The 15,074-nt window shown below is 40.6% G+C and overlaps 1 protein-coding gene across 4 annotated transcripts; it reads right to left on the bottom strand.

Annotated features, from left to right (window-relative positions):
- Positions 1–776: 776 nt before the first annotated feature.
- LOC110951677 (uncharacterized) lies at positions 777–14,799 on the bottom strand. 4 transcript variants are annotated; one of them, XM_022194862.2, is made up of 9 exons: positions 10,937–11,103; positions 10,207–10,690; positions 9,164–9,223; positions 9,005–9,085; positions 8,851–8,910; positions 6,110–6,208; positions 5,959–6,018; positions 5,268–5,327; positions 777–4,784 (listed from the first exon to the last, which is right to left on the bottom strand). In XM_022194862.2, the coding sequence occupies exons 2-9, from the start codon at positions 10,489–10,491 to the stop codon at positions 2,547–2,549; spliced, it is 2,943 nt and encodes a 980-aa protein (XP_022050554.1). In that variant the 5' UTR covers positions 10,492–10,690; positions 10,937–11,103; the 3' UTR covers positions 777–2,546. The 4 variants fall into 4 exon arrangements, with proteins under 4 accessions (XP_022050554.1, XP_022050570.1, XP_022050579.1 ...); XM_022194878.2 differs by having other exon boundaries at positions 10,964–11,102; XM_022194887.2 differs by lacking the exons at positions 10,207–10,690; positions 10,937–11,103 and adding an exon at positions 14,509–14,799.
- Between the last annotated feature and the right edge of the window lie 275 nt (positions 14,800–15,074).

Below are 15,074 nucleotides of genomic sequence, written 5' to 3'. Positions count from 1 at the left end.
AGTCCTGGAAATTGCATCCTAATAACCACTGACTTCATGATGCAGGCAGCTTCCTCCAGACGTCTATATTTCAGCGGTGACTGACTTGCGGCAGCTGCCTTGACACCAGGAGGGGAGGCGCCCTGCAGGGTCACGACAGGTCAGCGGGTTACGGGAATGCTGATAGGAATGTCCTGAGCGGCGTCCAGGGGCTGCAACCCATCCGCTAGACAACAAGAAGGATCAGCAGCTCCCCTGGGAGCCATGACAGTGGACAACAGACCCAGAGACCCACAGGGGGACGATGGGGGAGGAAGGGGAGGCTGGGTGATAGTATACAGTGCGTACTATACTATACAGTACAGTATGCAACAGAAGTAAGCACAGCCCTGTAGAATATCACTTTATTGTCAAATAATTACCTGAAAACACTTGTACTACCTAGAAGTTGAACAGTAGAGTACTTGCCCTTACAAAAAAATTAAAATCCAACACTTAAGATTTACTACATTAGAAATACAGCCTCATATGATCACACTCCCACCTCCGTGCTTCACTGTCAGGACTGTACATTCACTATGGTAGTCATGGCGACGCTCACTTTTCCTTTTAGAGCTGCTCCTCAAATCATATTGCTGCCTGTCTCACCTCTGATGTTTTCCTGTGACAACAAAACGTGTTCATGGATATGTATAATGACAAAAAGAAGAACTAAGCACACATTTATTCTTAGTCACAAAAGTGTATTTATTGACTAACAAGGCTTTAATCCCACCTGGACTGTCGTGGGGTCAGGATTTCTTTTTTTTTTTTTTTAACAATATAAACCACATATATACAACATCATGGTGCACACCAACAAGCTGAGAAGCTCCAAGGTGCCGGGTCGGTTACACATTCAAAGATATTCAGCAAACTACACAGACAGATGAAGAAAAACAGTCATGTGAAGGCCATAATTTAAACTTCAGATTCAGACACCATCGTCAGTACCATAGCAATATACCACTACTGCCAGTGTTGGTATATTCATCTTTGGAGTGTATCGCAACAATAATTAAGCTTTTTGCTTTGTCATTGGACTAGAATACCAAAAGGCACAAAAAATTGGCAAAAACAGCCAAAGATCCCCCTAAACAAGACCAAAAAGTCAAAAGATTCATGCTGCAGCAGCATAACAAACCCAAACACACCTCAACGCTTCAAAGGAGTGTTGACTGTCCAGGCCTTTCCTCCACAGTCTCCTGACCTCAACCCAACTGAGCATTTATGGGGACATGTGAAGCATCACTCCTGATACAACCTGAAGATCTCTGTAACATGGTCACATCATAATGTGGCTATTCAGGAACTAAGGAAGATGTTGAAGCAAAATGGGGGCAAACAAGATATTTTGACATTCATTGACATTTTTCACAGATTCAAACTCAAAATAGAAGCATCTCATGGTCTCTGAATTTCTGAGCTTACTTTACATTCATTAGAAAATACTGTATTTACAGGCATACAGTTCATGTACAACCCCAAAATGTGTAATGCTGCATAAATTATGAAACTTTAACCCTCTGAACTTCAAACTGGGTGTTGTTTTTTTTGCTCCCGTCACATTTTCACTGCAATATAAACTCCTGCACGTCTATGGAAACAACACAACAATGGCTATACATAGAGAGAGCTCAGACATGTCTTCTGTGCAGTAAAACAAAATTAGAATGCCATAAATCATGAAAATATAGCTACTTGCTTTACACAAAATTTCGAACACTATAATCGATATGTACATTTTTCCAAGTACCCTCAGGAGTTACTGGGAAAAAGGCCTCACATGCTATTCAGACTTTTACACTGCTCTGCAAGCCAACTCTAGAAAGATGTTTCACCATGCTGAACGTTTCCTCCAACCTGATGAAAACCTCCTCCTGTTTTGGAGCCATGCTGCATTTACTGTACTGATCCAGCATGTTTTTTTCCACTCTTTCGTTGTGCCGTCTGCTCGATGTAAACACAGCCTGCAGTTCAGCCTAAAAGTCTGACTTTTTGTAAGGTGACTGTAGGTCGTAGTTCAGTTAATCACAGCTTCTTGGAAAGCCAAGAAACACAGAAATGTAGTTTTCTTTTTAAACAGGATCTAGTGCAAATGCTTTATTTTGGGAAAATCTCCAAATGAGACAAACAGAATAGTGTTTTTAATGAAATATAACTTCATGTTTAGATTTGGTGAATTTTCCTAGCTGCCGACAAACTATTCTTTCACGGACTGTTGATAAATGGCTTATCTTCTGCATTTTTTTAAAAGACAAAATGCAGTTTAAACCCACTTGTGGCTTTTGGGGTTCAGAGGATTGATAACAAAACGGCAAGTGAAAGTATTAATGCAAAAGTTCTATAACAACCTAAAAAGTGCTACAAAGGCCCACAATGGCCTAAGATACAGTAACAGGAAGGTTGTATCTTACAGAATTACAGAATTTACAGTCATATCACACAACCCTGCTGTGTGAATGTGGACCTTCTATGGCATCCCAACGAAAAGCAAACATATTAAGGCCAGAGACATTTAGCTCGTCTCAAAACACCGGCATTTTCATGACGTATAACTGACCCTCACTTTCAATCATGATACATTTGGCAGTAATGTCCACACAGGTCATTGCAAACAATTCATTTGAGCGCTTCACTTTTACGAGGAATTTTGCAATGTTTGCATTGATCTGTGAGTCATTGATAACCGGCTGTCTGGCGACTGGCTGCAGCTGCTTGTAGAAAATGATCAGTTCTCTGCAGTAGCAGTTTGCAGCTCCTTCACAGCTGCAGGGTTTCCGTACAACAACCAAAGACTCAACCAGGGCAAAGCAGCTGGTCGTTTCGATCACAGAATTGTTCCTTTTTACTGCAACAGTGTCGTCTGAAGAGGCGACTAACATGTTTTTGTAAACACAACGCTTATATTCAGTTACACTTTCACGATGCTGATGGCACCATGCGAGTGTGTCGCTCTTCTGCAATACAGCAACTTCTACTTTGCTTAAGGATCTACAAGAGCCACATCCCAGAGCCACTAAATGTTCTCCGATGCAATCTGATGACTTAGAAACAATATCGCAACTTGTCATGGAGCAAAACATGTCTTTCAATTCTGTGCTCGCATCCTCAAGTACAGCGCTACCTTTTCTTACAACCTTCTCGTACGAAAAGAAATTCTTGAAAATCTGCGATGAAACAGACTTTGCGCTGGAGAACATCTGCAAGAGTCTGCCATTCATACTTTCGTAGACAAACGCTGAATTGGCCCAAGGAAGACCCCAGTCCCGAACACTCTCAGACAGATGGGTCAGCAGGTGGCAGTTGTAGGAACAATGCTCGAGTCCGTAGAGAGACGGGATCTTTGCTACGAACTGAACCAAACATAACTCTGCACAATACAGCTCATCCTGAGCAGCAAACTGAGAGAGGAGGGTGTGAAGGGCACAAACAAGAAGCATCCAGTGTTTGTAGTACAACGCTGGTAAGACATTCCTCAGAATTACGGGAGAGTAGAGGAGAGCAAATGCCCTCCACTCGGAAGCTTTCCAGTACATCCTCTCGCTGAGGCGTCTGGGGCCTTGTCCGATTTCATCTGGCGGTTGGATCTCATGCACTGCTTTGTCCAGGTTAGTTAAATGCCGACCTGTTAAATGGAAGTCCTTGTTGGCGTAAAGAGGGTCAAACCAAAGATTGACAAACTGACGGGTGACACCGAGACAGACACAATGCATATAATCTGGTATAAACCCCTGGATAATGTCAAAAAAAGGCAACAGAATCAGTGGACTTGGACCTTTAACACCCATCTGATGTTCGTCATCGTCAATTTCCATGACAAACTCAGCAATCTGCACCGTTTCAACCATGTGTCTCAGGTCGCACCCGTCAACTTGGATGGGATAAATTCTGGTATGACCGCTGCCAGTCTGAACCATCTCACCTTTGTGGTAGCAGAAACCACATCCAAACTCTCTGTTGAATGGTTTGAAGTTCTGCAGCATCGCCCTCGCTACAGTGTCACAAACACAGACTCGAGCGGTCACTCTGGTGTGACGTTCGAAGCCGTCCTGGTCTCTCCAATAGAAACCGTCCTCGGAGAGTTTCTGCACTTCTTCAATGAACGGCGTGAAAAAACTCTGAACCTGAGGTTTGCCTCGGCCGAACCACAACGTGTGCAGCAGAACGTTTTTACATCTGTCCATGTATGGAAGCTCGTTGATTGTACACAGGATGGGCCAAACTGAAAACTTGGATGAGTTGAACACCGGGGAGCCTTTGCAGTTGAAGCTGAGTGTAATACCGGCATCCTGCCTGTCACGCTTGTATTCGTTTCCCGTGTTAACATCAGAATTGGAAGCCTCTCTTGTGAGATGTTTCCCCAGCTTCTCATGGATGTTTGCGAGGATGTTTTTCAGCTGAATTTCAAGCGGCATTACCAGGAAGTAGTAAGCCTTCTCGAGGAGACCTTTTCTGCTCAGACTCTTCTGACAGACTGAACACTCATCACCAGGATCGACACCCAGATAGCTCGTACACCTTGGACAGTAAAAGTGGAGCTCTGTGTTAGGACTAGAATCAGTCAAACGTTTCTTAAAAAACTGCCACGACTTCGGGACACATCCAGGCACCATGAAGTTCAGGAGGCCCAGCAGGTCTTTGGTTGCTGCTTTGGACAGACCGTGTTTCAGGATGAAAACCACGAGCAGAAGCAGGAGAGCTCCTGTTGTTACTGAAGAACCAGCATAAATCTTCTTTTCCTCATTGAAGTCAAAAAGCTGCTCCTAATAATATATTACAGAGCAGAAATCTGTTTTAAAAGCCGAGCATGTCAATACAAAACACATATTTCTTTTAAAGAGCCCATATTGTGTTTTTTGTGTTTCCTGTTCAGCCATTATGTGCATGTGAGACCTGTACCTTTACAAAGCTTTTCTCGCCAACATAAACATTGCTCTTTGTCTCCCTGAAACACCTCATTTGAAGTCAGACTGTCTTGCTACTTAGGCTCTTTTCAGGCATGCGATGTGTAACATGGCTGCTGCATGCATCTGTTAAAGCCGCAGCATTTTGTCACTCAGAAGGGTCACTTTGACCTCATAATAACAATGCGCTAATCAATAAAAGACTGTATAGTGGAAAAGAAAATGTTTTTGAACATTAATGTATGTAAACATGTTCTACAACTCGTCAAAAAAAATACACTCATGTATGTGTATTATATGGGTTCCTTAAGACTTAAAGCATAAACAAATGAAAAAACAAACCATTGGATCTTCTTCTGCAGTTTCGTCATCAGATGACACAGGGCTAATTTCTTCTCCATACTGTAACAGAAGAGGCGGAGAAGAGCATGACCAAACTTAGAGAATAGATTGGCCACATGCAGAAGAAAAACACAAGGAAGTCCTCAAACTCACATGTATACACACACATTTTTACCCAGATAAATCCAAAATGAGAAAGAGCTTGCACAGGTGGTGCTTTCCTAAAAATTCAAGGCAAAAATAATCCTGGACAGGAAGAGCAAAGGTTAAAAAGAGAATAGAAAACAAACATGTATATCTATAAAACATTTGAAGTGAGAGGTTTACTGGAGCATAAAGGAAGAGGAGGATGTCCAGAGTGTCTGGTAAGAAAGAAATGGATGGGAAAGTTGGTTTGGAAAAATGTAACTTCAAGCACAACGTCACAAAATTGAGAGAAGTTTGAACAATGTCCTGTATGCTGAAAGTAAAGATAAGTTTGTAGATGGTCGTCCTAAAACACACAACAACACTTTAGTTCCCAATTAATTCAAGGATTGAAAGTTACAAATCGGACAATTCTTTCTGTTTTTACTATAATTTTAAAAGACAGCATGCCTTTCAAATCCGCTGGCTGGTTTGGTGGTCGAGAGTGTTGAGAACTTTACCCGCTCTTTACCAAAGCGTTTTGTTGTGCATGTCCATTTCTTACCATGTCATACTCTGGATCGCCTCCTCTGTCGTCTGTTAACCCAGCAGACTCATAATCAGCCTGAAAGACACAAAATGGAATTACCATTATTCTGATATAATAATCTTAATATTTGCAACAAAGAATTATAATTTATCAGAAGCTCACACACCATAGGATCTTCATCTGTGGCTTCAGTTTCAGATGAGGAAGAATCTGTATTCTCACCCTCGCCGTCATCATGAGCAGTGTTGGAATCTCTCACAGCGAGCTGTAATGGATTTTAACAGGGAAACAGAATCAGGGAATATTTTCATATCTGAAGCAAAACCGCCAATATTATGCCTTTTGTGTTATTTAAGTTCCTTTAGTTACATAGCAGCTTTTTTGCATGTAAAAGGTATGCAAACTTAGAAAACCCACACTAAAAGGACAAAACATCCTCCTGAACAGCCTCGCTTGGAGTCTAGGCTTTTCTTCTGTTGCGTATCTACATCAACATGGAACACATTTGCATAATACCTAAAACACAGAATGAGAAGCTGGATCACAGTTTGTTATTATTTACTCACTGGAGCTGCTTCTGCCAACTCTAAAATGTTTCAAGTAAAAGAAAAAAAACACCGCATGCTCTGCTGTTGGTTGCAGGAGGGAACATGAGAGTCTTCATGCACTCCCAGTATTTGAAAAACTGAAGACCCAGAGGACTAGTTAAATTTTCAATGGAAATGTCCCCACGATAATCAGAAATTCTTTAGTGTTTGCCTGCTATGAGGCTACAGGGTTTTCCTGGTTCAAAATTGGCCCTTTGGGGATGACGACAGAAAACATTTAATCCACATATAGAGAAGACAGTGGAAATCTGTGTATTTTTTGGTATTCTTGACCACTTGATAAACATCAACGTTTCTATTAAGCTCAAGTAAATAAAACCCGAACTAACAAAACTGAAAATGACTTGTATTCCTGATTTTCAGTTTTTCTAATTTTGGTGCTTGGTAAAAACTTGGTGGAGGATACCAAAACCCCTCTATGCAGGAAACTGTGAGCTAATGTGGCTAATGGACCATGTTGATCTTCAGGGACAGTAACCTCCTAAATTAATTGAATTAATCTTCGGAGAATCACTGGACCAGCTCTCCATCTAACGGGTCCGGTCAAACAGCCCAGTGAGCTCTGACCCAGATGGGTTCTGAAGAACGTTTAAGCTGGTATTCGAGGAACATTCGCCTAGCTTCTCACTGCCTTCATCCACACGTCTATCCAGCCTCCTCTGACAATTAATTTAACCGAGTAGCCAGTTTTGAATGGTCAAATTAACTACCAGTCATGTCTGTTAACAGCAGCTTTTCCTCTTAATGGTGCCCTCCACTTGGTAAATTGCTAGGTTAAAGTTAAGAGGTTAGGAAAACTTTGAAACTTTGTTAATCCATTCTGGTGTTGTTCTTCACAGAGGAAGAGTTCAGTAATGTTCCTTCAGTCAGTGTTACTTTTAGATCACAGTTCCATAATCTCAAACAGTGCAGAAAAAGCAGTACTTTGGTCCATAATTCCAACAGAACAGTTATTCCATTGCAGATCATGTTGAAGCCCCTGCCTAGTGTTACGTGATAAAATCCCCTTTTCTCAGGGCATTTCTACCCTGGTTTGCATCGAGTGACCACCACCCAACAGCTCCCAACTTGCGTCTCGAACAGGCGTAATTTACAGTGAACTGAACCTTTAGCATATGCAATAACTGCACCTTTAATTAACATAGCAATGATCTCATACTAGATTAACTTGAGCAATGCCTTCATCTCTGCCTCCCTCCCAACTTGCATACTTGTCCCATGTTAGAGGAAGTAAAACTATCTATTTTGGACTGTACAGCCAACCCATCAAGACCCCTACTGTTTGAGGAACTGAAACTATTTGCCCCCCCGATCTCTCCTGTCTGCAGCTCAGCACAGGCTCCTGATCAGGAAGTGGAGAAACAGATGTCAGCCTCTAACTGTTGCTGGCATCCCATTGTGCAATCTTTTGAACAATGTGTACAGACTTATAAAAAAATCCCCAATCTATTTTGAGTTTAATAACCTTTACCGTGAACATCTGACCCTAGTTCACCTTAGCTCTTTACTTCTCTCCTTATTACAAACTTAAAAACCTCTTAGTTTAACCGTTATCAGAACTCTTCCTAAAACATCTCAGTTTCATCGTAATCAACTCTCAAAAGCATTTCCATTTCATAAAGCATGAGTTCCTCATTTCAGTCAACTCCATCAAAAACATCAGTTTCCTATGCTAACCAGAAACATCACTTTTCACATTGATTTCCTGTTCTGACCTAGTTACTTCTTAAAACAAAGATTATCAAGACAACTCTTGAAAAACATAACCAAACCATCACTTTTTACAGTGAGACACTCTTCTGATTCTTACACTGTTTCAAAATTGAGGAATGTAAAAAACAGACATTTGGCTAGTTCAAACACATTCATTAGGTTATGGTATAATTTGATCATAAATCACAGGTTAGAATATCACAATGTTCCCTTATTTAGCTGTTGTTCTGCCAGAGTCTCACCCCTGTGGCTGATTCTGGGATCTCATATCACCATGTAACTTGAGATCCACTTCTATGAGATCACAGTCAGCCCGTGTTTTGCCGTTATTCTGCAAAGGTTCTAAAAAACCCCTTTCTTATGGCTGACTCAAGGATCTCAGACCGCTATGATTCTCGACAGCCATCAGCTTTGGTTGTTTGGTCACAAGCTAGAGCGATGTCCAAACCGTAACGCAGAAGGACACAAGTGCATGAAAATAGTGTGTAATGGAGTCTGACTCTGGTTCAGACATGTTTTTGAACAATAAGCATGCTAACATATTCTAGTACGCTCTTTAAGCATTTCCTTCATGAACATATTTTACCATTTCATGGCCTGGATCTCCTCCTCTGTCGTCTGTTGGTCCAGCAGACACATGATCCCTCTAATAGACAGAAAATGATCAGTTATGAGCATCCTGATATTGTCAGTTATTAACAAATTCTGTATCAAAACCTTCAAATGTATTATAAGCTCACACTTAGTGTAGAATCTTCTTCAATATCAGATGAGGAAGGAGACGCATTCTGGTCAACATCTGGTACGGTGATAGAGTTAGTCTGGATTTTAACAGGAAACAAAATGAGTGAACATTTGTCTTTCTGAAATTCAACAATCAGTGCGTGAACACATTTTACCTTTTCATCATCTGGATCTTCTTGTATGTCATCTGTTGGCCCAGCAGACTCTTGATCGGCCTAAGAGACAAAAAATGACTGAAAAGTGTCTATATATGAAATTAGGAACAATCCTTTTATACCGCAAGATCTGCAACTGTAGCTGCTGCATCTTCAACATCAACAGCGGACGTAAGAGTGTGACGATGAAGTCTAACTATAAAGTTTGACATCTATTTTAAAAAGTAAAAACAAAGGTCTTTGACAAGAGTACTTGAATTTGTGAAGATATGGTTTATATATGAATAAAATCAAATTAATGTAGTGCTCATCGGGATATATGACAACAAGAAAAAGGGTCATTGCTTGCATTTGTGGGATTGAAGACCGAAGCAAATAATTAAATTCCCATTTCATGAAGAGAAAGAAAGAACGTCAGGACCCCTTTAATTAAACGTTACAGGAATAATGCAGATAAATGAGAACACTCTGAACAGCACCAACAGGTACAGTGCTGTGAGAAAGTATTGGCCCTCCCTACAGATCATCTTCTATTTTTGCCATAATTAAATGTTTCCGATCATCAAATGAATTTTATTATAAGACAGACATAACCCAAGACAAGACAACATGCAGTTTAAAATCATTATTTCATTTATTGAAGGACAAATGCTGTCCAGCCCATGTGAAAAAAATAACTGCCCTCCAAAGTATAATGACTGGCTGGGCTCTTGACAGCAACAACTGCAGTTAAACACACTTTTGCATCACTGTGGAGGAATTCTGGCCCACTCTGCTCTGCACAGTAGTTTTAATTCCATCATATTAGATGGTTTTGCAGCATGAACTGCCCTTTTATGGTCTTGCTACAGCATCTAACCCGGATTGACTTTGGCACAGCCACACCAAAACCTTCAAAATTTTGTTCTTTTTGAGCCACTCAAAGGTGGACTTGCTTGTGTGCTTTGGGTCATTACCATGCTGCATAAACCAAATGTGTTTGAGCTGGTGGAGAATATTACCCAGGAGGGGTTTCTCACAGAGATAGATGGGGATACACTGACCTGAACTGAGGCCAGTGAGGCCTGCAGTTCTTCTGATGCTAGTCTGGGATCCGTTATCACCTCCTGGATGAGCTGTTGACGCGCTCTGATGGCAAAGTTGGTCGGTCGGCCACTCCTGGGAAGGGTCACCACTGTTCCGTGTTTTTTCCATTTCTGGATAATGTATCTAACTGTGGTTCTCTGGAGTCCCAGAGCTCTAGCGATGAATTTGTAACCCTTTCCAGACTGATAGATGTCAATGACTTGGTTTCGCATGTGTTCGTGAGTCTCTTTAGAACGTGGCATCCTGTGCTGCCGTTTCAAACCTTTTAGCTACTCCACAATGTGAGTCTAACGGCGTTCCTGGCTCTTTAAAAATGGCGGCACATCCCTTATTCTGCTGTCTGTGTTATGTTGTGATAACACCAGAAAGGAGAAGTCGGGCCGTAGTGTCTGCTGGTTGTGTCTGTCGTGTACTGGTGGCAGCTGGGTGGCATCACAACATCTGTGCAATAAAATGCATGAAAGACAAGGTCCGTGAGGTTCAGCACCAGCAGCATCTCCCTCAAACACCGCTACACACAGACCCCGCAGCGTTTTCAAACATCAGTCTACTGTAAGTTCTGAAAGTACAATTGCAAACTTTATATTAGGACGCAAAAACACAACTTCACGTTCACAACTTCGACGTATCACGTGGAAATGCATATTACTAAATTTACTGTTCAACAAAGCCGAAATAATTACTCACATTGATGCGGACAAAAGCGAACCCTACCTCTTCTCTGTTTCGAGTTTCGAGCACGCACAGGAGAGAAAGCTACGCGATGACGTCATACGCTCTGGTCGGCATTGCAGATTTAAAGAGACACTACAGGTTTTTGACAGACTACTACTATTACTATTACTACTATTACTACAGCAATACTAAAAATGTAGTCTGAGTTAAAGCTTCTGTCCGGAGTTTGAATCGCAGCGTCTCCCAAAACACTGGTGGTCCCACCCTCCCTCCCTCTGATTTCGCCCCTTTATTTGTGCACGCGCGCAGTACATGAGAGAAGTGCCTGGAGTGCTGCAGCATCTTGCCTGTTTTGCTGTTTTCCACTCTTCTACATTTAGTACATTTAGTAAATAATAGAGGAATTACGTTAGAATGCTGCATTGAGTCTAACTTGTCCTAATATCAAAATAACATGAATCTGGACGAACTAGTAAAGTTTCAATATGTGATTACACTCGTGTATCCCTCTCGATGACGTTGTTTATCAAACTTAGTGCATTTACGCGTGTATATGTGTTACATTGTTTATTTATTTCTATCTAGAGTTCAGAATTACATGACTCCTCTGACGAAGAGTATGTCCCAGACGCCCCAACATCTTCCTCCAGAGGTCGGGCATCTAAACGAAGCCGTCAGGCGGGCTATGGAGGCCGTGGTCGGGGAGCGACGCGAGCACCCCGAGCCAAAAAACGTCCTGCAGTCTCTTGGCCTGACAAGCCGTGGGATTGGTAACTTTTCTGGAAGTTGCTGAGCCCTGATGCTCTCTCCTCCACAAGCAAAATAAGAGTGCGCGCAGTTGCGTATTGCGTAGCTCGCCCACCTCTGCATGGGCTTGCTTGCTGTGCGCGTAACCGTTGATTGACAGCATGACAAAGCTGAAGCTCGAACTTGATTGGTCGGCAGCAACCGGCGCTTTTTGGAATAACATGGGGGTCTATGAGAGGAAGGTGGAGCTCAGGAATAAATTTTCATATCGCGTTATACTAACTTTATATCATAATATCGAACTAGACTAACACATTTAAGCTTTGTTAAAAAATGATACATAAATTGTAAACAAACGGAAACTCCGGACAGCAGCTTTAAGTAAGAACAGATCATGGAACTCTCTTATTAAAAAAATTATAATATAAAAAATAATTAGGTTTTCCAGTACCCAGTCAGGATTTGGAGACAAAACAAAAACATAATCTCAACCGGTTACACCACTGATCACAACTGTTTATGCACATGATTACTGGCAGTAATCATATGGGGGTGTGGCTGGTGAAATTGAACCAAAGTGCCAAATGAACTTCGCCATATGTTAGATTGGTAGCTATGGAGGAAATTACATAGGACAAGGTGGGGCTGGACAACATTTTTCCTTAAGTAAATGAAAGTATCATTTGAAAACTGCATTTTCTGTTTTCTTGGGTCTTCTTTGTCTTATACTAACATCGGTTTGATGATCTGTAACATTTAAGTGTGGCACATATGCAAAATTAGAAGATGATCTTTCTCACTGCACTGTACATGTTGGTACTGCTCAGATTTTTCTCATTTGTCTGCACTGTTCCTGTAAAGTTTAATCAAAAGAACCCCAATGTTTATTCTATCCTTTTGTTAAATGCACATTGAAGCATCACTTGTTTTGGTTCGCAATCCTAAAAATTCAGGCAAGATGTCCATAATGTTGCTGATATCAACACCTCATCTCCATAAATTCAAATACTCTTGTCACAAACTGTTATTTTTCCTCTTAAAAAATGTCAAATTTTGTAGTTAAGCAGTTTTGTTCACTAAAAGCAAACAAAAAAGCCTATAAAATATTTTTCATTATTTAATATTTTACTTCTAAGTTGAACAGCAGAATATTTGCCCCAAAGGTAAATGATAAATTAACAGTTTGGATTTATTATGTTTAAAATACAGGTCCAAAGTATGAACTTAATGCACCAAAAGTCAGAACAGATTTTATCACTGAAATTTAAATACTCCATGTTTCCACCTTTATTTCTGATGACAGACTCAACCCTCCTCAGCTTGGAGGATACCAAATTTCTGCAGACGTGTTTTCACCTTTTGCACTAATGCAGCCACTCAGCACACTCTGTGCTTCACTGTTAGAATGATGTATTCACTGCTGTAGTCCTACTACTGTGAAACTGTAGTAGATCTGGCAGCCCTGTGCAACAAAAGTCAGTCCATCTTTCATTACTGACTTTCAAATCTTTTATTTTCTTCCCAACAACTCCTATGACCACCTCATTTCTGATGACAGATTCAGTCCTCTTTAACATGGAGGAGCCTACATTTCTGCAGATATGTGCAGTCGTTCTGTAGGAAATAATATTCCCAGCTTCTCTTTGTTGGAGGCGTTGTGTTGCTCCGCCATTTCTCCAAAATACCCTAATCATGTTCTGTTGGATTCAAGTCAGTTGATACACTTGTTCAGGTTGTCGTTTTCACTTTCTTCTTCCTAAAAACACTTGCGTGGTTTGTTTTTAGTGTGCTTTAGATCACTATCATGCTTGAATATTCTCATTTGGTCAAGCTTCTGCAGACTAGGAGACACCTTATCAGCCAGTATTTTGATTTATCCACAGACAGTCATCTATAAATGTCATCTCCCCAACACTTTCTGCACTCATGCAGCCCTATATCATCATACTTCCACCTCCATACTTCACTGTCAGGACAATGCATTCACTGTGGTAGTACTGGTCAAGGTTCAGATCAAACATGCTGGAATCAATCTGAGCAGAACACATTAGTCTTGGTTTCATCTGATCCTAAAGAAGGAGCTCTCAGCTTTCATCACACTTTTTTTTTTTTTTTTTTTTGCATTTCAACCCTGGTGTCGTCCTGCGGGTCAAAATTGACCCGTTTTAAAGTTTGAAAATGTGGAGAGAGAAAAAATCACAGTGAAAACTTCCAAATTTTCAACATTTTTGGGAAATCTTTGAACATTTTTTGTTGGAAAAAAAAGAAATGTTAATTTTTTTTCTTTAAGAACATTCACACAAAAAATCAAAGAAAATCCAGTGAAATTTGCTGGATTTTAGTTGATTTTTTTGTGAATGTTCTTAAAGAAAATATTAGGAGTTTTACTGATGTGTATGTAATCACTTTAGATATTTTTAGGATTTTTGGGAAGATTTTTATTCATTTTTTTTGAAAAATATTTATAAGAATTTTCTTGACACATTTGGGGGATTTTTTAAAAACAAAACTTTGAAGGGAAACTTTTAAGGAATTATTGGAATTTTCTTCCTAATTTTTTGCAAATTTTCAGAAATTTGGGGATTTTTTTTGCTGAATTTTTAAATTTTTTTCAGACAAGGAAACAATATTTTTTGGTGACCGTAAATGAGGACAACAGGAGGGTTAAGACTCATCTCATCTGTCAGTGTTTTGGTTTTTTCCCACACATTTCAAACACACAGGATGCTTTTTTTTCCCGCAGCACTGAACGTGTGGATAAGAAGTGTAATATGTATTAATGCTCTCAGTGATTTGCTGGCGGTCTAACAGAGGGGTTATTGAACAGCTTCTTGTACCTGTGTCTGCCTCCCACGTGGTGTCTGAGCGCTCTTCTTCTTCTTCGCAGGACGCCCACTCCTCGGCAGAGTCGCCACAGTGCTGAACCGCTTCCATTTATTCACTATTCTCCTCACCGTGGAGTGATGCATGTCCAAACTCTTGGAGATCACCTTGTAGCCTTTTCCGGCTCGATGCAAATCGACAACTCTCCATCTCAAATCCTCGGAGATGTCTTTTCTGCGAGGCATGATTCACGCCGACACAAAACTCCAAACATTCGCCACAGCGACCTGGAAGTGCTGGTTGTGACCCCCTGTCCGCCCCGGAATGAGTATAGTTTTTTCATGCTGAGAATATTGTTTGACTTATTTTATCATTTATATAATTAGAATTTCTTTTGATCTCATAGAAATTCTAAAAGAAGCAGTTATATCGCGTTTTACCATTAGAAGAGCCATAAATATTTATGAAAAAACAAACAAATAAATACGTGAAATGAAAAACATAAGTGAATATAATCCTTTGCAATATCACATCCATGCCAATGATTCAAAATTCCATCACATTACAAAAATATTTTTAA

The sequence above is a fragment of the Acanthochromis polyacanthus genome, chromosome 21 (assembly GCF_021347895.1).
Source record: "Acanthochromis polyacanthus isolate Apoly-LR-REF ecotype Palm Island chromosome 21, KAUST_Apoly_ChrSc, whole genome shotgun sequence".
Lineage (NCBI taxonomy): Eukaryota > Metazoa > Chordata > Actinopteri > Pomacentridae > Acanthochromis > Acanthochromis polyacanthus.
The sequence above is the reverse complement of the archived record's forward strand: the minus strand, read 5'-3'. Positions and strand labels throughout refer to the sequence as shown.